This window comes from Lepidochelys olivacea, assembly GCF_965140295.1.
Source record: "Lepidochelys olivacea isolate rLepOli2 genome assembly, chromosome: 10".
NCBI lineage: Eukaryota > Metazoa > Chordata > Testudines > Cheloniidae > Lepidochelys > Lepidochelys olivacea.
Window position 1 is genome coordinate 31454522 of NC_140420.1, and position 27797 is coordinate 31482318.

Consider the following 27797-nt stretch of genomic DNA (forward strand, 5'->3'; position numbering starts at 1 on the left):
GGGGCAAAAGGGATCAGGCTTTGGGGAAAACAGGGGCAGAATGGTCTATAACTTTCCCTCAGAACCTGGAATAGAACCCAGGATTCCTCTAATGTCAACATGCCTCTGATAACAGCCAGCAACTGTGAAATCCACTAATAAAATGTATGTGTAACAGGGTAGCTGGCCCTGTAAATGAAATTAGGCCCAGGTCTCCCGTCCAAGTACAGGTGCCCTAGTTTGATGTAATTAGGAGGGAGAGCTGCCCTGAAAGTTATAAATAAGACAGCCCAAAGACATGAGAGCATTCAGAACCCAAACTAGAAGAATTCAGAGTCCAGAGAAAGCTCAGAAGAAGAGCAGAGCTGTGTTGAAAACTTCAGGAAGGAGATGCCCCTGAAGGAGGGAGCAGGGAGCATTTTCTTATTGAGCAATGGATCCAGGTCATGTTGGTGGAGGTGGGAAGACAGCTGCGGGAGGGTCACTTACAAACTTTCCCAGGCCAGAGAGCCATGCCCAGAGAGAGCTGAAGGCCGACAGCCACAGAGGCAGATGCCTGCCGGCTCTCTAAGCTGCAGAGCTGAAGCCAGAGGGATGAAGGCTGGGGAATGATTAAAGGATGAGCCCACTGATGTCTCCAAGCAGAAGCTAGAAACAGGGTGGAGAAGTTCCCTAGCTAAAGGTGCTGGGGTGAGGTGTGGTAAGAAATGCCAGAGCCATGCTGAAGTGCTGGGGCATGGTGAGAGACACTGGAACTGTAGTTGATATGTTGACAGACTGGTGGAATTTGAAAGATTGACTGTGCTGGGAAAATCTGGATTATGATTTTTGGACCTTCTGCAATAAATTAACCCTGTAAAGGGCTATTTATTCTCTGAAAGCCTGCATGGAGTTACTGGGATGCTGGAAGAAAGGGCAAACTGAGGCAGATGCAGCAGTCATTTCACAGCCTACCACAGGATGGTGCGTCTTATCACATATGGTGGAGTAGGTGATCCCCTGTAAAAAGTGGAACGGCAAGTTCCTGGAAAGGGAAAATTGAGGCATTGGAACACTGCAGGACCACGTGAGGGCATGCCCTGGAGGTAGTTGTTCTTCGACATTGTGCTTCACCTTCCTCACAATATAGAGAATGACAATTTACTACTGCTAGCAGTGACTTTGTTAGCTCAAGTGGCAGCAGTCCATGCTGTAGATGTAAAACTTTTAACTCTGCTGATGAATCATGTAGGAGTCAATATGGGGTTCCACATGATGGAAATCCTGTTTTCTTCAGCTTACTTTTTTTATAAATTTAGGAAATTACACACAAAAAAACTATAAACATTAAAAGAACACTCAGGTTGCAAAGTCAAGCAGTCAGAAGTTAGGAAATGCCAGTTAGGAATGCATTGTGGTACAGTCTCTAATTACATCATTACAAGCTTTTTTTTTCTTTTTTTTGGTAACTGGATTTAATTCTCTGGCCTATGTTATGTAGGAGGTTAGAGTAGAGATCTAATGGTTCCCTTCTGGCCTTAAAATATAAATCTATGAATATCCCTGGTGAATCAGGAAAGCTGGGCTGCAGGAGACGTGAGTTAGGCTCTGGTGGTGAAATTGGGCTCCGGGGCACCATTGGGGCAGGCAAGGACAGTACAATGTCGGGGTGAATATGGGGCTGAGTGAGCTGCTGCATGTTGAACCAGGGGAACAGAGTAGGGAAGTACAACAGAGGAGTCAAAGGCCCAGCGGGAACAGGGACATAGGAGGGGGGAGAGGCAGAGATTTCAGGCTAGAGAATTTGGTTGAAGGGCATGTGTGTGTACATGTATGTGTACGCATGGGGACAGGGGATGGCCTGAAGCTATGAAGAAAGCCTGGGACTCTCATCTTCCTGAAAAGGAAATGGTTTCAGTTCCAATCACCCTGCAAAGCTTTTGATAAAAATTGTTCTATTATTAGATTATTTATAAAGTTTGGCAAAACATAAAAGGCCATACCACACCTTTACATCATCAATACTTAAAAGTATTCTTTCCTTTTCCACATCGCCGTGTACTTGGAGTACTGGGTTCTGGGTGGTGAATTTAAAGTCACTGACAGGACTGCTTTTGGGAGACTTGAGATTCTGGAAGCAAAAATACAGAACAACTCACTGTAGCTTCACTTACAGGTACATTCCCTGCTCATAGACAATCAAGGGTGGATAGGATGTCTCTTGAAAGAGAAAAGAGAGAGCAATCCAATATACAATGGAAGTTTTACTTTTAAAAGAATTAGAAAATGTTTAGGGAAATTATCTTAGAAATATTATAAACACTTTAAACAATAAAACATACTTGAATTTAAAAACAAGGCAGCAAAGAGAAAGCACTCACACTGTATTCAGCTTGTGCTGTACAGGCATAAAGAACTTCGTATCTTTCTGTGCAAGGACCGAGACACCATGAGGTCTGCCTGCATTACGCCCCAGAAAGAGCGTGTGAAAGTGCCCCAGACCTACCCTGTACCCGCTGATAAATCCAACATATAGCCAACTTAAAGTGCTCCACGGTGTAGGGAAGGCACACTGGGGAACAAGAAATCTTATAGCTGTCTGTGACTTTGTCACCCATGTAGCAAAAGGACGGGCCCCGTACCACCTCTTCCACCCCTGTGACACACCCTGCACACCTGATACTGATACCTGTCAGCAGGATGCATCAAGATTTTGTCCAGAGTACTTCTGTGCATCAATCCAGGGGATGCTTGACATTCCCTATACTACTTCAATCAAGACATTGCCTCCTCTAAAGAGCCACATTCTATCTGCACCAAGGGGGGGGGACAGTAATCATCTGATTTCTACATGTGTTTTAAAAATATGAATAAATAAAATTAATTATAGATGTCCATACAGTGCTGTGGACACCTATCTCATACATTAAAAATGACAACATAGACAAAGTTTCAGAGTAGCAGCTGTGTTAGTCTGTATCCGCAAAAAGAAAAAGAGGACTTGTGGCACCTTAGAGACTAACAAAATTATTTGAGCATAAGCTTTCGTGAGCTACAGCTCACTTCATCAGATGCATTCAGTGGAAAATACAGGGGGGAGATTTATATACACAGAGAACATGAAACAATGGGTGTCACTATACACACTGTAACGAGAGTGATCAGGTAAGGTGAGCTATTATCAGCAGGAGAGAGGGGAGGAAAAAACCTTTTGTAGTGATAATCAAGGTGGGCCATTTCCAGAAGTTGACAAGAACGTCTGAGGAACAGTTGCGGGGGGAGGGGGGGGGAGATAAACATGGAGAAATAGTTTTACTTTGTGTAATGACCCATCCACTCCCAGTCTTTATTCAAGCCTAAGTTAATTGTATCCAGTTTGCAAATTAATTCCAATTCAGCAATCTCTCGTTGGAGTCTGTTTTTGAAGTTTTTTTGTTGAAGAATTGCCACTTTTAGGTCTGTAATCAAGTGATCAAAGAGATTGAAGTGTTCTCCGACTGGTTTTTGAATGTTATAATTCTTGACGTCTGATTTGTGTCCAGTGATTCTTTTACGTAGAGACTGTCCAGTTTGGCCAATGTACATGGCAGAGGGGCATTGCTGGCACATGATGGCATATATCACATTGGTAGATGTGCAGGTGAACGAGCCTCTGATCATGTGGCTGATGTGATTAGGCCCTATGATGGTGTCCCCTGAATAGATATGTGGACACAGTTGGCAGTGGGCTTTGCTGCAAGGATAGGTTCCTGGGGTAGTGGCTCTGTTGTGTAGTGTGTGGTTGCTGGGGAGTATTTGCTTCAGGTTGGGGGGCTGTCTGTAAGCAAGGATTTGCCTGTCTCCCAAGATCTGTGAGAGTTATGGGTCATCCTTCAGGATAGGTTGTAGATCCCTGATGATGCGTTGGAGAGGTTTTAGTTGGGGGCTGAAGGTGATGGCTAGTGGCATTCTGTTACTTTCTTTGTTGGGCCTGTCCTGTAGAAGGTGACTTCTGGGTACTCTTCTGGCTCTGTCAATCTATTTCTTCACTTCAGCAGGTGGGTATTGTAGTTGTAAGAACGCTTGAGAGAGATCTTGTAGGTGTTTGTCTCTGTCTGAGGGGTTGGAGCAAATGCGGTTGTATCGCAGAGCTTGGCTGTAGACAATGGATCGTGTGGTGTGGTCTGGATGAAAGCTGGAGGCATGTAGGTAGGCATAGCGGTCAGTAGGTTTCTGGTATAGGGTGGTGTTTATGTGACCATCGCTTATTAGCACTGTAGTGTCCAGGAAGTGGATCTCTTGTGTGGACTGGTCCAGGCTAAGGTTGATGGTGGGATGGAAATTGTTGAAATCATGGTGGAATTCCTCAAGGGCTTCTTTTCCATGGCAGAGCAAGTGGGGGAGTGAGTTCCAAAACTGAGGACCACTCCTGGAGAATGTCCTGCCAGCAGTTCCCTCTCGTTTATATTGAAGGAGTTGCTTCTTAAGTGTCTCTGCTAATCTCAACAGTGACAGCATATTTTGGGCAGAGACCAACACCCTGGATTCCATGCAGAAACTTACTGGGAGCTGATACAGATGACAGAGCATTGGTTTAATATGCTCCCAACAGGCAACTTCACAGCATAGCCTACTAGTTAGAGTACTGGACTGGCAGTCAAGAGATCTGGGTGCTATTCCTGACTATGCCATTGGCCTACTGGGTGACCTCAGACAAGTCACTTCAATGCTCTGTATGCCTCAGTTTCTTCATCTGTAAAATGGGGCTAGTGATATTTACTTCCTTTGTGAAGTACTTTGAGATCTACTAATGAAAAGTACAGTACTTTATAAGAGCTAGGTATTATTATTACTCTTAAGAAGCAGCCTGAAGAATTCTGAATGGTTCCAAAGTGTAGCCCAGGTAGAACATATTACAGCAATTTAAGGCCATGTCTACACTTACAAGCTTACAAGGGCACAGCTGTACCATTGCAACTGTGCTGGTGCTGTAAGAGCACTTGTGTAGCTGCGTTATGCCAATGGGAGAGAGCTCTCCCATCAACATAAAGCCAGCTTAACGAGCGGCAGTAGCTATGTTGGCTGGAGAGTGTCTCCCAACAACAGAGCACTATGCAAACTAGAGCTCATGCCAGCAAAACCTACGTTGCGCAAGGAAGTCTTTTTTTCACATCCCTGAGCGACAAAAGTTTTGCCGACATAACTGCTAGTGTAGACATAACCTAGTAGAGAAGTGACAAAGACATGGACAGTTAAGGCAAAGGCTACCTCAGGGAGAAAAGATCTCACTTGTCTTGCCACATGCAGGGGGGAAAAAGCACTCTTGCTACAGCTGCTACCTGCCCTGGACATCTAACAGCCATCAAAATAGTACTTAAACTAGTACTCCAGTCTGCCTGACCTGATGGTCCCCTCCCTTTATTTGAAGCTGACTAAAGCGCTTAGTGCCACAAGTACTCCTTTTCTTTTCACGAATACAGACTAACACGGCTGCTACTTTGAAACCTCTCAAAAAGATAAATGGAATTTCTAATACAGTTTGATCTGTCAGCAAGAATAATGCATCTATAAGTGCTACACACTGAAAGGCTTGCAACTTGATGGTATAAGCAGCATAGGTGTCAAATATGCCTTGAAAATATATTTTTACCAATTATAGTTCTCTCTCTGCCATTTTGATTGTTTGTGGCAAATAAGAATACCACCAATCCCACTATGCATATTCCAAACCTTTGGCTTCCTCTCCGAATAAAAGACAATGAGAATCAATATGCACATTCCAACAGGGGAGGCATCTTGTCTGGGAGCATCAATTAAGCTAAAGTTCAAGTACGCATTTTCCAGGAAAGGAGTCTTCCAGCTTTTGTTAGACTCTCAAACCAAAGAGACTCTCAGTCTGGTTATATAGAACCCCAGGGGGTTGACAAAAAGGGAAAAACTGTTTAAGATATAACTTGGTGAGCAACCCACAAAACGCTGAAGTTCCAGAGGTCAAACTGCCTACTACCCAAAGATCCATAATATATCTTTCAAATTAGAAACTATATATGTGTTTGCCTTATGATTGACATACACAGCTCTCTAGGTAGATAATCTGTCTTGTTCCCCCAATGCTATGTCTCATATCCTATGGTAAGTCCTGAAAGATGTGCAATGAAAAACATTAGATGTAATCAAAGAATGTATAGATTATGTCCAGTAGATGTGTAGAGGAATTATAAAGGATTTTGTTAGTTTTCTTTGTAAATGATTGGTGCACACTAGAAGTGGTAGGAATTGCATAGCACAAGAAGGAAAAGGGAATATTGAAAGACATAAGCACCTAACCAGAATATAACTTTGGAATATTACAAGCAATTGCTTAAAAAGAGATGATGTTGATGATAGTGGGGGAATCCCAACTAATAACCAGGGATAATGCTGAAATAGAATCCAGGAAATGAATTAAAGCCTCTGACTAAGAGAAGCATCAAATACATTTATTATAAACTGCCACTCTGAAACCTGTCATCTATTGGATACTGACTGAAGCAGAGAGAAACTAAGAGGTGAACTTTGAGTGCCCAGTTGATCAGTGTCCAATAGAAAGTAAGAAGATTGTCTGCTCCAACAGACCCAGAAACAAGGTACATAAGCCAGAAGTCACCATGTGGATAGAAGAGTTTGCTGAATACCCTGTGAACAGCTTCTTCTCTCCTCTGGAATTACAGAACTAAGAAGAGTTACTGAACCCATTGAAGAAACTACAAAATCAGGAGTGCTTCCAGCCACTTGGAGCAGTTGTATGGACTGATTCCCCCTCCCAGAATTAACAGAAGAAGTGGGCAGGTTTCATTTAAAAGATTATATTTTTCTTTCTGTTCTTTAATATTAATAACTAAAGGCTATAAGGCTATCTTAATGAGGCTGCACTCTTTTTAGTGAGACCTTGTCACAGGGTGGCTGGCCTCTTTAAATGAACCAGGTCCATCACCCATTTATCAGAACATGTGCTCCCAATTTGGCCAATTACAAGGATGTGGTAGCACCTTGGGCTATAAGGATCAGGGAGAATAAGAGGGGGAAGGTTTGTGAAGGAGGCTGTAGGAGGGCCCAAGCTGGAGACCCAGAGAGCAGGACAGGGCTGAAGGTGGCAGAGTGAGTTGCCTAATGACTCCTAAGCCAGAGAGCTGGAGCCAAAAATGAAAGAGCACTGAAGGTAGGGAAGCAGTGGATGGGGCTTACCCGCTGATGTCTCCATCCTGGAAAGCTGGAAAAGGTTAATGGAACAGGGTATGATGGATGTTACCCTGGTGAGCTGTGGGGGAAGAAGGGAGTGCCCGCTGGGAAGAGCAGGGTTTTAATTCCAGCTAGAGGAGCTGTGGTGGCTGTCCTGGCAGAAGAAAAGCCCGGGTGTGACAGAAGATGCTGGGGCATGGTATGTGCTATGCTGATGGGTTAAATGATGTGGGATATTAAGGACTATATACAATGGGGGTGAGAAATGGACTGTGTTTTGGGACTTTTGTTACAGATTATTTGCACTAAGATTTTGTAATAAACTCTTGTGTCAATAATATCCCTCCTTGGGAGCAGTTTCTTAGAGTACTAGGGACCCAAGAGGTCCCTAATGTGATAACTGATGTTTGCACTCACAGACACAGGGGGCACACGGGGATGAGGGGGGATATTGCTGACAGACCTCAAGTAATCCTATTTTGGATTTTAACTAATTAATGTTATGCATGCAAGCAAATTGGCCCAAGAGGGATTTAAAACAATAAAATTTATGCAAGTGCTTTTGATATTTAAACTTGTCCCTTTCATCTGAAACTATTCAAATAGCAGGGACCACACCCTTAGAAGTGACTTAAGACATCCTTACTCCTTGGAGAATTACTGAAAGTACGATAAATGTGTTAGAGGAACTAAAGAATTGATGATTAATTATCATAAGTAAATGAAATAAGAAATTTTGGTGATTTGTGGTATTATATGGTATAATTGCTAAGCCTCAACCCTGGCCCATGACAATTGCTAGAGACACTGTATTTGTGTGTTCAGTACATGTTTAGAACATTTGGTGTACCTAAACTTGATCTAAACATTGTTGAATATATATACTTATGTGCTTCTCGGTGAAATAATAAATTGTTGATTAAGAACACCAGGTGTCCCGATTTGAGAAATACTGTCCAACTTAAAAGTTGACCTGAAAAGAACCGAGTGTTTAAAATTAGTAAACTAATGCTCTCTGGGCTCACTAAAAAGGGGTTATCCTAATTAAATTCTATTCATGGTCATGCTAAAAGTATTATGGGTATTGCCATTTCAGTGGCTGGTCTCAGACCTACGAAGCACCACATGATTATAAAACATTATTGCTTACATCTGTCATCTAAGCAGGAATTCTGGTTTAGGATATGCATTCACAGAATCATAGAATATCAGGGTTGGAAAGGACCTCAGGAGATCTAGTCCAGCCCCCTGCTCAAAGCAGGACCAATCCCCAACTAAATCATCCCAGACAGGGCTTTGTCAAGCCTGACCTTAAAAAATATCTAAGGAAGGAGATTCCACCACCTCCCTAGGTAATGCATTCCAGTGTTTCACCACCCTCCTAGTGAAAGTTTTTCCTAATATCCAACCTAAACCTCCCCCACTGCAACTTGAGACCATTACTCCTTGTTCTGTCATCTGTTACCACTGAGAACAGTCTAGATCCATCCTCTTTGGAACCCCTTTTCAGGTAGTTGAAAGCAGCTATCAAATCCCCCCTCATTCTTCTCTTCTGCAGACTAAACAATCCCAGTTCCCTCAGCCTCTCCTCATAAGTCATGTGTTGCAGCCCCCTATCATTTTTGTTGCCCTCTGCTGGACTCTTTCCAATTTTTCCACATACTACTTGTAGTGTGGGGCCCAAAACTGGATACAGTACTCCAGAGGAGGCCTCACCAATGTAGAATAGAGGGGAACGATCATGTCTCTCGATCTGCTGGCAATGCACTTACATATACATCCCAAAATGCCATCGGCCTTCTTGGCAACAATGGCACACTGTTGACTCATATCCAGCTTCTCGTCCACTGTCACCCCTAGGTCCTTTTCCGCAGAACTGCTGCCGAGCCATTCGGTCCCTAGTCTGTAGCGGTGCATGGGATTCTTCCGTCTTAAGTGCAGGACTCTGCACTTGTCCTTATTGAACCTCATCAGATTTCTTTTGGCCCAATCCTCTAATTTGTCTAGGGCCCTCTGTATCCTATCCCTACCCTTCAGTGTATCTACCTCTCCTCCCAGTTTAGTGTCATCTGCAAACTGGCTGAGGGTGCAATCCACACCATCCTCCAGATCATTTATGAAGATATTGAACAAAACCAGTTCAAGGACTGACCCTTGGGGCACTCCACTTGATACCGGCCGCCAGCTAGACATGGAGCCATTGATCACTACCCATTGAGCTCGACAATCTAGCCAACTTTCTATCCACCTTATGGTCCATTCATCCATCCCATACTTCTTTAACTTGCTGACAAGAATACTGTGGGAGACCGTGTCAAAAGCTTTGCTAAAGTCAAGGAACAACATGTCCACCGCTTTCCGCTCATCCAAGAGCCAGCTATCTCATCATAGAAGGCAATTAAATTAGTCAGGCATGACTTGCCCTTAGTGAATCCATGCTGACTGTTCCTGATCACTTTCCTCTCCTCTAAGTGCTTCAGAATTGATTCCTTGAGGACCTGCTCCATGATTTTTCCAGGGACTGAGGTGAGGCTGATTGGCCTGTAGTTCCCAGGATCCTCCTTCCCTTTTTTAAAGATGGGCACTACATTAGCCTTTTTCCAGTCATCCAGGACTTCCCCCGGTCGCCATGAGTTACATTAAGAACATGTAAGTGATGCCCCATATGATTTTTTTATTTTGGATGGAAGGTTCTATTTAACTTTCTGAAGAGGTTTGGAAGCATCTTAGCCTTCCTATGCCTGGTTTTGTGTTTGTCCTCCCTCCAACACACAGGACTTTTGTTTCCGTCTTCCACACATACACAAGAATATTTGCTGTTTTCCACCTCTTTAGCCAGCAACTTTGGGGTTTTTTTCTCTACTGTTACAACCTTTTATAGTGTTGGTTATGTTTCTTATGTAGATACCCATCTATATAATAAGCACAAAAAAAGTATCTTTGGAAAAAAACTTCTTGTTTTTCTATAAAAACATACAGCCAAGATTTTCAAAATAGTTAGGCTTCTAAATCCATATTGCCTGTTTTGTTACAACAGACATGTGAGGTGCTTACTCAAGCATGAGGGGAATGCAGCTAAATAAGATTTATTTTTAAGAACTTGCATTCCCCAGGGAAATCAAGGGGAAGTCCTTCATTTTACCACTACCACAGAATCATAGAAATGTAGGTCTGGAAGGGACCTCAAGTCTGTCCCCCTGCCATGAACATAAGTGTGTGTGTGTGTGTGTGTGTGTGTATATATATATATATATATATATATATATATATATATATAAACAGCGTACATAGATCAAGTCCCCCTGCAATGAGGCAGGCCCAAGTGTACCTTGACCTCTTTATTTGTCAAGATGAGGTCTAATAAAGAATTCCTATGTTGGCTACAATGCTTTTTGAGTTAGAAAACTTATCTATAATGTTTAGAAATACCAAGGATGTTTTCCTACTGGGAGCATGAGACCTCCAGCATATTTCATTCAAATTGAAATCCACCATGATCACAGAGATTTTTTTTCTTACACATTAAAGATAGGTGTGTAAGGAGCTGGTTATCCTGTTCCCTAGTGTGATTTGGTGGTCTACAGCAGACACCAACCAATACCCCATCTTATGCTTTATATGTTAGGACACTGATGCATTAGCATTCAAGATAATTTTCTTCTGTGTTAATCCTTGTGCCATTTTCTACTTAGAGTGCCACTCCTCTTTTTGCCTCAATCCTGCCTAAATAGGCTATGACCATTGATTTTTAACATTCCAATCATGGGAATCAACCCACCAGGTTTCAGTAATACCAGCTAGATCAAATTTGTGCTTATGAATGAGCAATTCCACTTTTTTTGTTTGTTACACAGGCTCCTAGCACTAGTGTATAGACAATTCAAGAATTTCTTCTCTTCATGTCCTTTGGTTCCTTGATTAATTTTGTTTTAAATCTCTCCATTTTGTGCTGAGTCTGTATATCTTCCTTCTTTTTACACTCCCCTTTTGCTTTTAGCTAAATGCCCCCCGACTACTCTAGCTAGCCTATCCCTGAGGAGAGTGGGTCCCCTTCTGTTGAAGTGGAGGCCATCCAGACTATACAGCCCGCTCCTCGCAGAAGATGGACCAATGTTTCACACAAAAAACCTCTCCACTCTACCCCACTAGTGGGAGGACTGCTGACCTCTACGAGCCTAAAGGAAAGGACTGAGTGGGAAAAGGGGACCAGCTGGGGAGAGCTGATAGTGGGCTGCAGCTAGCCTGAATTATAACCCAGCTCCAGTAAGAGGGCTGAGGAATCCTGATGTCCTAGAGTTCATGGCCAGAAGGGACCTCTAGATCATCTAGTCTGACCTCCGGTATATCACAGGCCACCAACAGCACCCGCACACTAAACCCAATAACCAAATTTAGACCAACCTAATACAGCCAACAGGAGATTAGACTATTATGTGCCACAGCCAGAGAACAGGACAGACCAAGGTGCATCAATGCCTGAGGCCCCTGTAATGGCAGAGAACGTATTGAGATATATGCAGATAGTCCCAGAAGTGACCACACCCCATGCGGCAGAGCAAGATGAAAATACCTAAAGTCACTGCTAATCTGGTGTGGGGAAAATTCCTTGCTGACCTCACACATGGTGATCAGCTAGTGCCTGAGCATGTGAGCAAGAACCAGCCAGCAAAGTGCCTGAGAGAGAGAAATCTGGGTGCTACCTTAGAGTATTGGCCCACTCCATTTAGTGTCCCATCGCCACCTGTGGCCATCTCTGACAATTTAGAGAAAGGAGACAAAAAACCCAGAGTACACCGAGAGGCAATCTCTCCATAACCCCTGCAGATGAACAGCTGAAGCATGAGATTTTAAGAGCATAAAACATGCAAGGAGAGTGAGTTTTGTAACCCAGCTCCAGGAGGAAAGCTGGAGACTCTCAAAATTGGGAGAGGAAGCCTACTTGAACCCATACAGACCCTAGAGAGGCTTGGACTTGAGAAGCTAAAGAAGATGTCTTTGCATTCTGTGAAAGAGTTAATAAATCAGACCCCCAAAAGGTGTACCTATTTGAGGTACATGGGTCTGAGGAAATTATTGCAAAACCAGGAGGGAGCTGAGGGCAGTGCACCTGCAGGACTGCCAGGGACCATGCTCAAGGGCAGCCCTATTATAGTAAGTAACCATTCTTTCTTCAAATGATTGTCCACAGATTCCACTCTTGCTGACTAACAAGCAGTTATGTATTTGCTTGGAGGAGAGTCTGAAGAGTCCTACTTAAATAGTGACTGCAGGGCAGCCCTACCAAAATCCGACCTGGGAGTCTAGTGAATGGTAAATGTGTGGATCAAGATCTGCATAGCTGGTCTGCATATTTCAGGAATGGGAATATTCCCCAAACAGGCAGAAGATAAGTCTTGATCCTAGTGGAATGAACTCCAGTATGGCTGGGCTGTGGGCCTGTGAGTAAGCCCTTGAAGCTTTGATCGGTGCCTTGCTAAAAGCTGTGAGGCTCTAGCCCTTGGAGCATCAATCAGCCCAACTATTTAAAGTCTCTGAGTGACTAATCGGTTGCTGGTGGTGAGGAGCTGACCTGAGCTAAGAGGGGAAGACTTGGTATAAAAGAAACTTGCTAGGTGAAGTTGAGAGCTGCAAACCAAGACAGCTAACAGAGTTTTGGAGGGAGTTTGGAAGGGAGTTTGAGGCTTTTCTTCCAGTTTCAACACAACTTGTGATATCAAGATGGCTAGCGATGGAACAGTGGTGGTTACCTGCAATGTATATGCCATGTTCTCTTTCCTGCCCGAAAACAGAAGTGACTCCTGTGCATGAAGAGCAAGTTGGTGGCTGTGCTGGAGGAAAAGATTCTTGGATTGGAGGGGCAAGCTGAGATGCTACTAAGAATCAGTGAAGCTGAGGAGTTTCTAGACAACCAGGTTCAGTTTCAGGTTCAAGGATGAATGGAGCTGGCCACAAAAGAATAGGTACAAGTGGAGGCCTGGATGCTCACAACAACTAGAGGCAAGAAGTCACTGCAATGTTCTACACAGCTGGAGACAGATGAGGCTAGGCAGACATGGCCACCCAAGAAAAGAGAAGCAGGAGGAATTCCACACAGCTAAAGTTTCAAATCTATATCAGATCCTCAACATGGAAACTACAGAAGACACCTCTCAAGATCAGGCAGATCCAAGGGAATGGAGAGATGTATGGGACACATGCATGCATGGCAACTTGGGCCAACCTATAAGAAAAACTAGCTTACCAGCAAAAGAGTTCTCCAACCACCCAAGGAAGACAGATGATCCTTGATGGAGATTCAGTACTAGAAAGAACATTCTGCCAGGAACAAGCAGACAACAGGAGAGTGTGCTGTCTCTAAGATTGGATAGACTTCTGAAGTCTACAGGCAAGGATTAATCAGTGATGGTTCATATAAGCACTATGACTCTGCATCATAAAATATCTCACAGCTAGTAAATTGCTTCAGTGAACTTGGAAGCGTGCTGAAGAAGAATGTCCAATCTTCTCTGAGATTCTTCCTGTCCCACAAGTGAAGGAAGGCAGAAGATCCTGGAGGTGAATCACTGGTTAGGTAAGTGGGGTAGTGTGGAGGGCTTTGGCTATGTGGAACGTTGGTCCACCTTCTATGAAGAGAGGGGGCAGTGTAGTTACTGTGGCCTCCATCTCAGTAGAAGGTGGACCAATCTCCTAGTACAGTGGTTTTCAAACTTTTTTTTTCTGGCAACCCAGTTGAAGAAAATTGACTCCTGCGACCCAATGGAGCTGGGGACGAGGGGTTCAGGGTGTGGGAGGGGGCTCAGGGCTGGGGCAGAGGGTTGGCTTGTGGGAGGGGATTAGGCCTCTGGGCTAGGGTGCAGGCTCTGGGGTGGGGCTGGGGATGAGGTGTTTGCAGTGCAGGAAGGGGCTCCCGGTTTGGGCGTGGGGTTGGGGCGTGGGTTTTCCTCCGGTGGCTCCTGGTCAGCAGTGCAGCCAGGGTGCAGAGGCAGGCCTCCCACCTGTCCTGGCACCATGGACCACGCTGTGCCCCGGAAGCAGCTAGCAGCAGGTCCGGCTCCTAGGCAGAGGTATGCAAGCAGCTCTGTGCGGCTCTTGCCCACAGGCACCGCCCCCACCAGCACTCATTGGCCGGTTCATGGCCAATGGGAGTGCAGAGCTGGTGCTTGGAGCTGGGGCAGCGCATGAAGCCCCGTGACACCCCCCCCCCCCCCGCGCAGGAGCCAGACCTGCTGCTGGCCACTCCTGGGGCACAGTGTGGTGTCAGAACAGATAGGGACTAGCCTACCTTAGCTGGGCAGCACCGCCAATGGGATTTTTAACAGCCTGGTCAGCAGTGCTGACCAGAGCCACTGTGATCCAGTGCCTTACATTTCCGTGACCCTGTACTGGGTCGTGACCCACAGTTTGAAAACCACTGTCCTAGGGGACAAGCTGGCTAGACTAGTCAGGAAGGGGTTAAACTAAGAGCAAAAGGGGAGGTAAAAAGAGGGAACCTCTGAAGACCAAAGGGGTGGGGAAGTGGCACTCAACATCAAAATGAATGAAGGCATATTTAGGACCGATGTGAATTGTAAGAGTCTAATCTGATGATGTTTAATGGCGTAAGCATATGTAGAACTGCACGGTGTAAAACTGCAAGGTAATCATGTTTGTGTGGGGAAAAAAGAGAAAGTAACTAACACTAAACCGGTACTGATAGGGGAGGAGATTTTTATGGAAATTAATATATATGTATAAGAAAATATAAACTTATAAGTAAGTCTGAAACAAAGGGAGGTTGAAGCTGTACTGAGTGGTGCTGGAGGCAATTGTGATGAGATCATCCTGATAAGATTCCCACTTGTAAGTAACTGATCACTACTTGCTGAGTGTTTTTGCTTTAGATCCAGCAGCTGAGCAAATGAATCTCAATCTAACAGCACCTATCTATAATGTGTAGGGGAAAAAAATTGTGTGATCATGGGAGACTTCACTTTGAGTGTCATAAACTTGAGGTGTCATACCGCCAGTACTAAAACAACCTGGAATTTCTAAATACTATAGATGACAATTTCCTAACTCAACATGTTGCAGCCAACATGGGAGAATTCAATAGTAGACCTTGTCCTAACAGATAAGAGGAAGTGATCATAGAACTAAAAGATAATGGTAGCTTAGGTACATGTGATCATGACTTGATCACATTTATAATGTGCAAGCAGAATAAAGTCCAAATCAGTAAGTATATATACTTAGTCCTTTAGTAGGGCCAATTGTGCAAAGCTGAAAACAGTTATGAGCCAAATCCGCTGGGAGGAAGAATTTAATCAGAAAAATGGGAACGATAATTGGGAATCATTTAGGAACACCTTACTAGATGCCCAAAAAGTCACAATTCCATAACTGAGGAAGAAAGTCATTTTGATTTAAAAAAACAACCTGATTTAGAGGGGAAGTGAAGGCAGCTATAATATATATAACAAATGGAAGACAGGGAAGTTAATAGTAATGAATATAAATCCGAAGTTAGGAACTGTAGAAAATTGATAAGGGAAGCTAAGGGACACAAGGATAAATCTATGGCCAGCAGAGTTCAGGACAATAAATACATATTTTAAGATATTAGAAACAAAAGGAATCATGACAATAGTATTGGTCCACTACTAGATGGAAATGATAGAATTAGCACTAATAATGCAGAAAAGGCAGAAGTGTTCAATAAATATTTCTGTTGTGTTTTCTGTGGAAAAATAGACTATCAGTCTCATTAGGTGATGAAAACACTCTTTCCATTCCACTAATATCTCTGGAGGATGTTAAACAGCAGCTACTAAAGTCAGACATTTTTAAATCAGCTGGTCCAGATAATTTGTAGAGTTTAAAAAGAGCTGGCTGAGAAGCTCACCGGACTTTTAATAAAAGAAAACTAGGATTTTTACACACTTTTAGAGAGAGAATTGTATAGGCATTTTTAAATATCACAAAGTGATAAGGAAAAATATCCTAAAAGTTTAAAACTGCAAAAAAGAGCTAAAATTGTAAGACAAATATGTTAACAGGTCTTTTTAGAGGAACAATTTTTATACTTTTTTAAATAAAGGTATTAAAAATTAGGTTTTAGAAATATTGTTTGTGTGTTTAGGTTATTTTGAAATAGGGTCTGAAAAATAACTGTCTTTTGAAATAAAGAATAGATCATGTATTTTTGGAGAAAATAAACAAGACAAAGTGAGATAGAACAGCCAAGAAAAGCAAAACCTCTTAGTCTGTTACAGAAAGAGAAGTTAAAGGGAGAGAGAGAGAGCCTGTGTCACTGTCCATATGGCAGAGAGAAGAGAAGAGCACCTCACCCCTGAGGCGACCTCTAGAGAAATGCCAACAATCCTGGGGTCAGCCAACCTGGGGCAAACCAGGTCTTTTGTCTGAGCCAATCAGCAGCTGTTCTATAGCTATGTCATAGTCTGCATTTTCCTGAACCAATCAAGATGTCCCACATCACCACTGAGGTGTAGCTATCGACCAACAAACACTGCATAACACAACTTTTTCTAGAACAAGTGTTGGGTTGCTTTATAAAGATTTGCCTAAAGGAAAATGTCTCTTAAACTTACTATTTGTAAACTATAAAAAAGCTTTAGAATTACACACGTTATAGAAAACACACAGAGGCTAACTTAAAAGAAATACTAGCTTATATAAAACAGTTTGCTGCTTTATCTCTGGTAAAAAATGTTTTTTTCCCCCCCACACTTTTTCTTTCCTAATTTTTTTAATCTAAATGCTCTAAAAACAAAGTTTTAACAAACTTTTGAAATGAGTGTAGATTTCTTTATTTACAAAAAGTACATAAATATAGTGAACTTTTTTTTTTTTTTTTAGTTTTGTACCAGGAGTTAAACTACTTTTTTTTTTTAAAAAACATAATGCCTTTAGCCTTTGTCTTTAAAAATGATTGATAGACCTTCATGAACGTTATGTCTAACCTTTATATCAACTTCCCTTATTCCATTTACTTGAAGTAATGTATTTTATAGCTTTTACATTAATTGAAAATTAGCACCTATTGATTTAACCATAAGGAGGTCTTTAAATTAAACTTTGTAACTGGTTTATCGGATATCCTTTGTAAAATGTGAAGATTTTTGGGGTGAATGTAATATTCCCATCATTTACAATAAAAGTCTAAGAAAGAAAGTGGATTGAGTAACTGCATGAAGGAATAAGATAAAGACTTCCCCCTCCCCTTTTTTTATTTGAAGCTCTTAGCTTTATTTCTAATAACTTTTGCAAGAAAATTTTTTGTTAGCATGCTTTTATATTGGATTTAAACGTAATACTAAGAAAGCAACATTTTGCAGCAAAGAGGCACCTTTGCCACAAAGCTATACTTTTCTAACTGTATGAATAAGGGCAGGTCTACCCTTAAAACACTGAAGCAACGTAACTGTACTGCTGTAGCACTTCAGCAAAGATGATACTACACGGAGAGGAAAGCTTCTCCCGTGTAGTTAATCCACCTCTGCGAGAGGCAGTAGCTATGTCGACAGAAGAAGCTGGGCATTAGGTTGGTTAACTCAGGGGTTCTCAGACTGGGGGTTGGGATCCTTCAGGGGGTTGTGAGGTTATTAAATGGGGGTTGCGAGCTGTCAGCCTTCACCCCAAACCCTGCTTTGCCTCCAGCATTTATAAGGGTGTTAAACATATTAAAAAGTGTTTTTAATTTATAAAGGGGGTCACACTCAGAGGCTTCCTATGTGAAAGGGGTCACCAGTACAAAAGTTTGAGAAGCACTGGTATAACTGCATTGCTCCAGGGTGTGGATTATTCACACCTCTGAGCAACAGAGTTATACTAATTTAAGTTTTTATAGTGTACACCTGGCCAAAGATGAAGACTGATCCCACTCACCCTTATCTTAGCAAACATATCTTCCCCCCCCAATGTGGTTATCTGATGAAACAACCCCAAGTCTACCCCCCCATCCCCTTATCTCACTCTTTTTTCCCCTCAGTTTAAAACAGTCATTCTTTTGCTAACATACAGTTTTTAATTATTTCAAACTATGAAAAGTGTAACATGAAAATACAGCATTGGTCATTTTTGACTGAGATGTAACATAATAAAAAGACCTATTTTAGAAATGTTTTGTAGAGGTTTAGTGAAAAATACTTAAGATACACTATACTATCCTTTTTAAAAACAGTTTTAGCTTCCATTGAAAGTACCAAACAAAAACTGTTCTATTGGTAAAGAATGCCAGGGTATAACATAAATAGCCTTAATATAGGGGTCTTCCAATAAAATGCTATTTAAAACACAGGGGGAAATTTCACTATAGAATAATTAGGGGTTCTCAAATTTCATTGCAGTGCGACCCCCTTCTGACAACAAAAATTACCACAGGACCCCAGGATGGGGGACTGAAGCCTGACCCCAACCAAGCCCTGGCACCCTGAGGGGAGAAGGGGGAACAAAGCCAAAGCCCCACCTCCCCAGGCTGGGGGCCAAAGCTGAAGCCCAAGTCTTCTGCCCCAGGCAGGGGGCCTGTAACTTGAGCCCTACCACCAAGGGCTGAAGCCCTCTGACTTGAGCTTTGGCCCCAGGCCACAGCAAGTCTAAGCCAGCCCTGGCAACCCCATTAAAATGGGGCTGCGATCCACTTTATTTGCGCAACAACATAAAGAGTATTAAAATAATCAGGGCTTTGCGTATATAAAGGGCTTCTGGCTTATGAGAGTTTGAATTTTGGTTTTTTTAAATAACTATTTTAAAGTTTTGTTTTTAAAAATATATATACATGGCTTAAATGGGGTTAAACATAGTTGCCATTACTAAGAATAGGTATCTTTGTATAATATAAAGGCTGTGAATTTAGTGTACTGCTTTTGTAGAGATAAAGTTTCTTCCCTCCCCTCCTCCCCTTTTTTTAAACTTTGGTTTTGTCTTACTTAAAATTAAATTACAATGAAAATTAGTAAAAAGATGGGCTATGCATTTACATTAATACCCTGTCTCTATCTCTAACACTTTAATATAGGCTTTTGTTTTAAACTGGAATGCAAAACATTTTATTCATTTACTTTGGCAGGCTCATCAAATGTTAGCCAACAAGATGCACAACAGCAACAAGAAAGATCGCAAGAAACTGCTTTTAAAAAGGGTAAAGTTAGCTTTACAAGAATCCCTGAAGCATCTATGTTGTCCAGGGGAAGCAAGAGTGGGGGTAAACAGCAAACACAACACAGATGGGATAACAACCCTGATTCTAAACAACCCCACGCATCCAGAGCCTTCATTACACATAAGCCTGTAGAGACCAAGGCCATCTGTACACTTCACAGGATCAAATGTGTGGGGTTGCTTTACTGATGCACATCTTTATACTTGCAATAAGACAGACAAGTCTGGATATGCTAAAACATGTTTGGGGCATGTCTGGACTTTTTCCCATTTACAAAGTACACCACCATGTGGTCAGTTTCTGGTAAATCATTTGTATACAATTTTAAAATATGATCAAAAGATAAACCCTTACTACATTTATTTAAACAAAATATACGATATCCCTAAGTAACAGCAAGGGGGTCTTGTCGCTATCTCTGGTTTAAAAAGAAAGGCAAGAAAGATTTAGGAAAAAAGTTACTGTCTGGGGAAAATCCACAGGAGTCAAAGAACTGTCCTGGCCCATGATCTGGTAAGTAGAGGTTTAGCCAGTGTTCCCTGGGTAAATTGTGGGGAGTTGTGTTTACAAGTCCCAGGGGTCTTCTGGACACAGAACTCTTTGGAGGCAGGTCACTAGGAAAAAACATCTAAAAAGAAGCATCCTTTGATTTTAAAAAAAGTGCTAACTGCATGTTGTTTATAATCACATAGAATCAAACGGAACATTCCTTCTGTGATTAACCTCGGGTATGTTATCAAAAACCTCATACACCATCATGGTGACTGTAGAGGGCAACACCATAGAAAAACAAATTTCTGCTCTTTGGTTTCCAGTTTTAATCAGAGAATAATGATCAGTGCATTCCTGGTCAGGTTGAAGGTATACAGCATGGGCAAAGACACCACAATGAGCACTCGGTCTTTTACATATTTCCCAGCTGCCTGCATGAGCTGCATGTACTCTTTCACACAGTTCCCATTCTCAAAATCAGGTTGTAGAGGTTTAGGTGGCACCTGCTTGCCATCCACTTATAAGGCCACAAAATTAATGTCATAACGTTGAAAGGGTTTTTAGCATAATTGCCACTGATGGCATTGTTATCTATAAAACTAATAACTGTCCCCAAAGGAGGTTTTCTTGGTTACTGACATGACTACCAGCTGGAATACTAAATACCTTCAAGCCCACCCTGTCCACAGGATACCTAGCACTGGCAGTCATTAGAGCCTCTACACAGCCCAGACAGACCCCTGGGGTAACTTTCACCCTGTGACAGGTTCGGTTACAGTGATCCCCTTAGGACTGTCACCTGATGTGCTGAAATTACCTCGGAGTCCATTTTCCCTGTCAGCTTGGGACTTCCAGAACCCTGCCTTGTTGAACCAGACATGCTAGCCTGCTGCAACACAGTCCCAGGGTCTGTGCCACGCCTCTAAAGCTGCAGACTTAAGTGAAAACAGCTCTGCAGGTTACCTGACTCTAGCACCCAGATACCCACCTCCTAATGGGATCCAAACCCCAAATAAATCCGTTTTAGTCTGTATAAAGCATATACAGGGTAAATTTATAAACTGTTCGCTCTCTAGAACACTGACAGAGAGATATGCACAGCTGTTTAATACCTGGGGGAGCAATCAGTTATTCTGGGTTCATTAATAAACAAAAGTGATTGTATTAAGTATAAAATGCAGGATTTAAGTGGTTTCAAGTAACAACAGACAGAACAAAGCATGTCACCAAGCAAAATAAAGCAAAACCATGCAGGTCTAAGCCTAATACATTAAGAAACTGATTACAGACAATATCTTACCCTCAGAGATGTTCCAATGAGCTTCTTTCACAGACTAGACTCCTTCCTAGTCTGGGCCCAATCCTTTCCCCTTGTACAGTCCTTGTTAGTTCCAGCAGACATCTCAGGTGGTAAGCAGGGGCTCTCTCATGAGTGGCCACCCCTTCGCCCTGCTCCACCCCCTTTTATAGCTTTGGCATAAGGTGGGAATCTTTTGTCTCTCTGAGTCCCCACCCCTCCTTCTAAATGGAAAAGGACCAGATTTAAGATGGATTTCATTATCAGGTGACATGGTCACATGTCCTGTGAGACCCCAGCCTCCATTCTTCCTGGGCTGCCCTATATATAAACAGGAAGGTTTGCAAGTAAACAGAGCCATTTACAGTTCATTGATTCTGAAGCACCCTTAATGGCTTCCACTTAATATGTCTACATCAGTAATACAAGTTTATATCTTATTCTCCTAACGTCAGACACAGAAATAATACATGCAAACAAATAGGATGAACACACTCAGTAGATTATAAGCTTTGTAATGATACCTCACAAGAGACCTTTTGCATAAAGCATATTCCAGTTACATCATACTGTATTCACATTCATAAGCATATTTTCATAAAGCATATGGAGTGCAATGTCACACATGTTTTACAAAAAGGGATGCTGAAATAATATGCACTTTCTAGCTCTGATTGGCATTCCCACTCATGAGGCAAAAAGAATCATTGCTATGTGTAAGTTTAATTTTAGTCCACACATTCAGCAGCAATTTTTCTTGAAAAAAAACAAAATCGCTATGTTGAGGCCCCAAAAAATCCAACTTCCTCATGTGGGCCATTAGTTCGGCCCTGTGCATAAACCCCATTACCCACACCATCCAAATTGGTGCTCTGATGGGCCACCACTGTGTCTTTCTGAAACCTTCCTGTAGAAAATTGTGTAGCAAGGGTATCGAGGCTGTACTTCAGAATCAATTCTATAAAGGCTCTGTAAGGGTAACAATTGTTACTCTGGCTGATAAGATGGTCACCTAAACTGACATCCAACTCGTTAAAAAGGGTGACGATAAATTATTTTGTTAGGGCTACCATGGCATCTTCATCAATGTCTGACCCATCTTCTTTCACAACCTTGAAGCATATGTACAGCACTGTGTTGTGGAGGTCTAAATAATGATCCCTGTGTCCCAAAATAAAAAATTCTAGAGAGGCATTCACCATTAAAGCAGCCAAAGGTGGCACCTTTACACAAAAGCTATTCTTGATGTTGGCTTGAGTGGGGGCTATCTGAAATGGAGCCAATCCTGATTTGGCACATTCTTCAGAACTACAATGAATGAAAGCCATTTTGTATTTTAAAAATATATCCTTTTTACCACCAGCCATGCTCTGCTTCCTCTTCTGAGGCATCTTCTGACAGCTTTTTTTTCCTCCCAAGGGCCTGGGGGCCTGTAAATTGATGTTGTGATACTGCTTTTTCTCATCACCACTAGACTGACCTTCCTGTTGCATGCGCATGTCTACTTTGTTCATAATGGCACTAGACACATGGTTCACTATATCTTGATTATAATTTAAGCTGCTGTTTTCATGTGAGGCTTAATTATTTCTAAACCCCTTCTCAAAATCAGTTTTTTTCTAAAAAGACTACAGAATATCTATCAAAACCTGCCCCATACATGATGGGTAATCCTAGATATTCCTGGTAAGGCATAACGAATTTAGGCCTTGTAGTAGTTCCTACACAAAGAGGGATCCCCCTAATTTTTTTTTTTTTTTTTTTTTTTTTTTTTTACAGTCAACATCCCTTAACTGGCTTGGGGCGCAAATGCAATGTAACAATCACCTTCCCAAAACGAAATGAAACTTTTTTACTCTGGTTCAACTATTTATTTCAATAGTGATGGTACTGATGTGTTGCTTACTCACAGGGGCATAATGCAGTATGTCATATGTAGTAGTAATAAATTCTTTGTTGCTGCAACAGTGGTATATAGTAGTCTCCCAGTAACTGATGTTCCACTATATCCAGGTGCATGTATAAAGCGTTAAAGCCCCCTGTAATGTCTGCAGGGTGTGAGACTATCTTACATTTCTCATTCGGTATCGCTCCCAATTCCCCCCATACAAAAAAAGTAGTTTTCATTGTCTGCTTTTGCTTTTAACTGAATCCTTCTGGTCACTGCATTTTAAATGATGTTGACCTCAGGCATCTTGGGATCGCTGTTCATGGTTTCTCTGATGTTCTCTACTGAATGCTTGAAGAATAATCCACTTCTATATAGTATCATCATCACCTTTTTTTCAATGCTATCATGAATGGTAAATCATGAGAGATTATGTTCCATGAGTGACAATCAATTTCTGATAAAGCAACATCCCAAAGGCTTGGCTAACTGTATTGTAAAGTTGGAACTAGTATTTTAAGGAAAAGTCCCTGAAGATACATTGTGAGATAAAGTGACATAAAACCCTCCTTCAGCCATTTTTGCCCTTATTGGAGTTTTTGAGACGCTTTAATCCAACTGTTAAATATTTCAGGCCACCTTTTCCATTTCACCAGAAAACACTTGTTTCTCACCCATCCTTTCTTCATTAGAATTTCTTCTATTCTGCAAACATGGTCCTGGTTAGTGTTTACTTCTTGTAATTCTTCAGGGTAAAAAGATCCCACAACTTCCTCTTCTCTGTAATCTTTAATGTGTGCACTGGTCTCTGCCCTTGTTCTAAAAGAACAGACATAATACATATTCTTTGGTAAAGATTTGCAGATATCTCTTTTCAAAAGCTCCTTTTGATTTAGACACCTTTACATGATCTCCTTTCTTAAAAAGCGCTCACATTTCCTTTATTTTAAAACTGTCCCCATAGACAGTTTTCCACATACTCAGTGAGTTAGCATGGGAAACATCACTTGGTCATTCTTTGATAGTTCTGTGATAACTTCAGTTGTAACTGTATGTGAAGGCCTGCAGTATGTCAATGCATCGACAGGTGCTACGGGCAGTAAAATACCTACATCTTTGATTTTAAAGTCCTGTAAAACTTCTCCAACAAGCCCTGGCTTGACTTCATTATTGGTAACAAAATGGTGTACACCTTGTTGTTTTAACAAATTCTTTAAAGCTTTGTTTAAAAACGCTTTTTCTCAATCTGTCTGTAATTTTTTAGGCACCCAGCTTTAAACACCTAAAAAATAACTTTAAAACACCTTTGCCACATCTTCTCCAATCTTATGCTTTAGGAATATTGCCCAGGCGTATTTAGACAAAATGTCTATCACCGTTAAAACATATTTACAACCATCACTGGTTAGAGTTGGGGTCATGCTGACATCCACATCAGGCACAACCTTTTTATTTCTTTTAAATGTAATTCTTGCCAGTTTGTGCAAAGTGTAAGCATCTTGATCTGTAAGCCAAGCTACAACTCATTTTCTACTCAGAATTTTACTATGTTTTATTAGCAGCCTCATAGAAGGGTGTACAATCCCAAGACTCCCAACCTCCCTGGGAAAGCAATACATTTTCTTTAGCAATCCCACTATTTCTGACCCAAAACTTGAAGGCATATCAAAAAAAACAAACTTGGGTTGGTTTGTTTTTTATATAATATAGAGCAATGCACCATATTTTACATTAATACTTAAAAGCAGTAATATGTGAAGCAATTATACATATTTGTATTTTACATTTGTTTCTGACTGTGGGCCATGTACATCTTAATCAATATTCAGTTTCAATTTTTTTATCCTTTAAGATGAGGTTTTGTCATGTAAAAGGTTTTATAATCTATTTTACAAACCCTCTAACACACCATCTGGCCAATTTTTGCTGGCACCTTATTTCCAATGCCTATCAGCAGTGACAACGGATATGGTGGCTCTTCTACCCCCTTTATCATTTTGACAACTTCAGTTATGGTTCAGTGGTCAAGTTAAGCCCTTTGAGTCTGTAGCTTTCGCTCATAATTATACTTAGGATCTGTGCCACATTCAGTTCCGAAGAAATGCATCCAATCTGGTGAAATGTTTCCGAGCATCCCCAAAGTACACAATTGTGGCAGCACTGACTGGTTTAATTTATCACACAAGTGTCACAGTTATCTAAATGCTGTCCTTTCAAGCAAAGGTAAAGGGCTTTTACTACAACGGCCCTAACAACAGTCTTTACAGCTCTGTTGGTCAACCACCTTACAGTAGAACTTCAGAGTTACGAACACAAGAGTTACAAACTGACCAGTCAACCACACACCTCATTTGGAAGTGGAAGTATGCAATCAGGCAGCAGCAGCAATCAGGGGAGCACCCCTCCCACCGAAAAAGCAAATACAGTTCAGTACTGTGTTGTGTAAACTACTAAAAAGAAATAAAGGGAAAGCAGTATATTTCTTCTGCATAGTAATGTTTCAAAGCTGTATTAACTCAATGTTCATTTGTAAACTTTTGAAAGAACCATAAAGTTTTGTTCTGAGTTACGAACATTTCAGAGTTCCGAACAACCTCCATTCCCAAGGTGTTCATAACTCTGAGGTTCTACCGTACTTTTTACAGTATTTTTTTTTTTAAATCTTGCTTCATGCAAAAGGAGCATGTGCATATCAGGTTTATCCTTCCCAAAGGCTGGTTCTCTTTATCCTGTTCATCCTGAAGTATCTGTCAAAAGCAAAGAAAAAAGTAGGGTTTAAATCCTTCATTGTGGTAGTTTAAAAATTAAAAAGGCAAAAAATTCACACATGCTACCTCAATCATACCCTCATCTGTTTCTGAATCATCATCATCCCTGTCAGTCGCATTGTCAGGAACTGAGTTTCTCTCCGTATCATCTGTCTTTGCTCCATTATTAAAAACAAATGGATAGCTTTTAAGCCTTGTATTTCTACCTCATTTTCTTTTAAAATGGTCTAAGCTGTCTTACCTCGTCATGTGCTTCTGGCTTAGATAGTTCTGAAGCTGTTGGCCACTTGCTCCACAATTGGGTTGTGATCCTGTATGGTCCTGGCTTGGTTATCTGTCAAAAAAACCCCAAACCCCTCATTTCAAAAGCGTGATTGTAATAATTTTTTTTAGAATCTGTAAAAACGTTCAGCTACTTTTACCATAACAATGTCGCCATCTGCCCATGATTCATCAGTTACTGCCTGACTCTGAGCCTCACTAGCCTCTGACAATTCCACAGCCACTCTGTCCATGTATATAAGGCTTTTCTTCCTCTCCTGCCTATAAAAAATATAAATATTTAACCTCTTATAATTTTTCAACAATTTGTTATAAAATAATACAGACCCTTCTTACCTCTGCTCTCGAGTCTGCCTGCTCCATAACAGGCAACAAATCTCTCTGTGCCCCGTCCTTTACATCTTTTTCCTCATTTACAACCGGTGACAACTCCATAAAGTCTCCCTGGTTCTTCAGTTCAAATTCTGGATGGAACATGGGATTCGGTATTGGTGATTCCTCTTTAGCAAAATAAGTGTAAACAGGTTGTCTCTTCCGAATACATGCAGGTGCATTCAAAGGCAATTCTAGCTTCTTGGTGTCTGTAGGCATCTTGTAAAAACATGATTCCTATCTATAGGTTCTCAATTTAAAACCCCGTGCAAAAAAGCATGGTTTTATACACACTGGTCAGACAATCATTGACTAGAGTTTTGCAGACTAATCCAGAAGTTCTCAAACTGTGGTCCGTGAGCTTCATTCAGGTGGTCCGTGGATAGTTCCCTCTAAGGTGAGCACCTGGGAGACCGCACACCTAATTAGTGGAGCCACGCAGGCATCCTGGAGAAGATGCACATGTAAGGTGAGGTGGTGCCCTTCGGGGGAATAGGAGGTAGGTGGAAGGGAGCAGTGGGGTGAGAAGAGGGGGTGAGGGGAATTTGGGATGTGCAGGGCTGCGGCGGCCAGAGAAAGAATTTCTCCACCTCCAAGGCTGCGGCTGCCAGGGAGAGATGGCTCTCCTTCCCAACCTCAGCTCTGTGGCTGCTGTGGTGGGGGAGAGACCCCCCTCCTTTTCAGCCCTAGGTCAGGGGCTGCCTCAGCAGGAGAGAGAGGGCACATCCATCGCATTAAAACAAAAAAAGTTTATTATTAAATTTTTTTTTTTATATTTACAATGGTTAGTTTTACACTAGTTAGCTAACAGTACAAACAACATTTGGAAAGATCCCTAAGTGGTCCGCCAAAACCCTCAGTAATTTTCAAGTGGTCCGCAGAAAAAAAAAAAGTTTGAGAACCACTGAACCAATCCATTCTGCGAAAGGTTATTTCTAAATGGCTCATCAAAACAGCTGTATTTTTTTAATTGACCAACACTTGATAACCACGCCTCAGTGGTCATGTGGGACATTATGATTGGTTCAGGGAGATGCATTAGATGATGTAGTTATAGAACAGCTTCTGATTGGCTCAGCCAAGAGGTGTGATTTGCTCCAAGCTAGCTGACCCTGGAATTGTTGGCATTTCACTAGAGGCAGTCACAGAGTTAAGGTGGTTTTCTCTTCTCTCTGCCATGTGATCAGTAACAGGCTTTCTTGCTGCTTTAAAACTCACTCTCTCTCTCTCTCTCTTTGTTCTTTCTGTAACAGGCGAAGAGGCTTTTGCTTTTCTTGGCGGTTCTCTCAATTTGTCTTGTTCATGTACTCTAAAAATACATGTACTATTCTTTATTTCAAAAGATATACAATTATTTTTCAGATTTTATTTCAAAATAACCTAAAT

The 27797-nt window shown here is 41.7% G+C and overlaps 1 protein-coding gene and 1 long non-coding RNA gene across 6 annotated transcripts in view; both read right to left on the bottom strand.

The window, feature by feature from the left end:
- KATNIP (katanin interacting protein) overlaps window positions 1–27797 on the bottom strand; it is a 179513-nt gene that overhangs the window by 115934 nt on the left and 35782 nt on the right. For all 5 annotated transcript variants that reach the window (XM_084642115.1, XM_084642113.1, XM_084642117.1 and 2 more), the window contains one exon: window positions 1967–2089. In XM_084642115.1, coding sequence (XP_084498241.1) covers window positions 1967–2089 — 123 coding nt within the window. The remainder of the gene's footprint in view (window positions 1–1966; window positions 2090–27797) is intronic.
- On the bottom strand, window positions 23895–27489 carry LOC311527780. Its single transcript, XR_014713442.1, has 4 exons — window positions 26376–27489; window positions 26180–26300; window positions 25999–26091; window positions 23895–25736 (listed from the first exon to the last, which is right to left on the bottom strand). It is a non-coding gene; the product is annotated as an uncharacterized lncRNA (long non-coding RNA).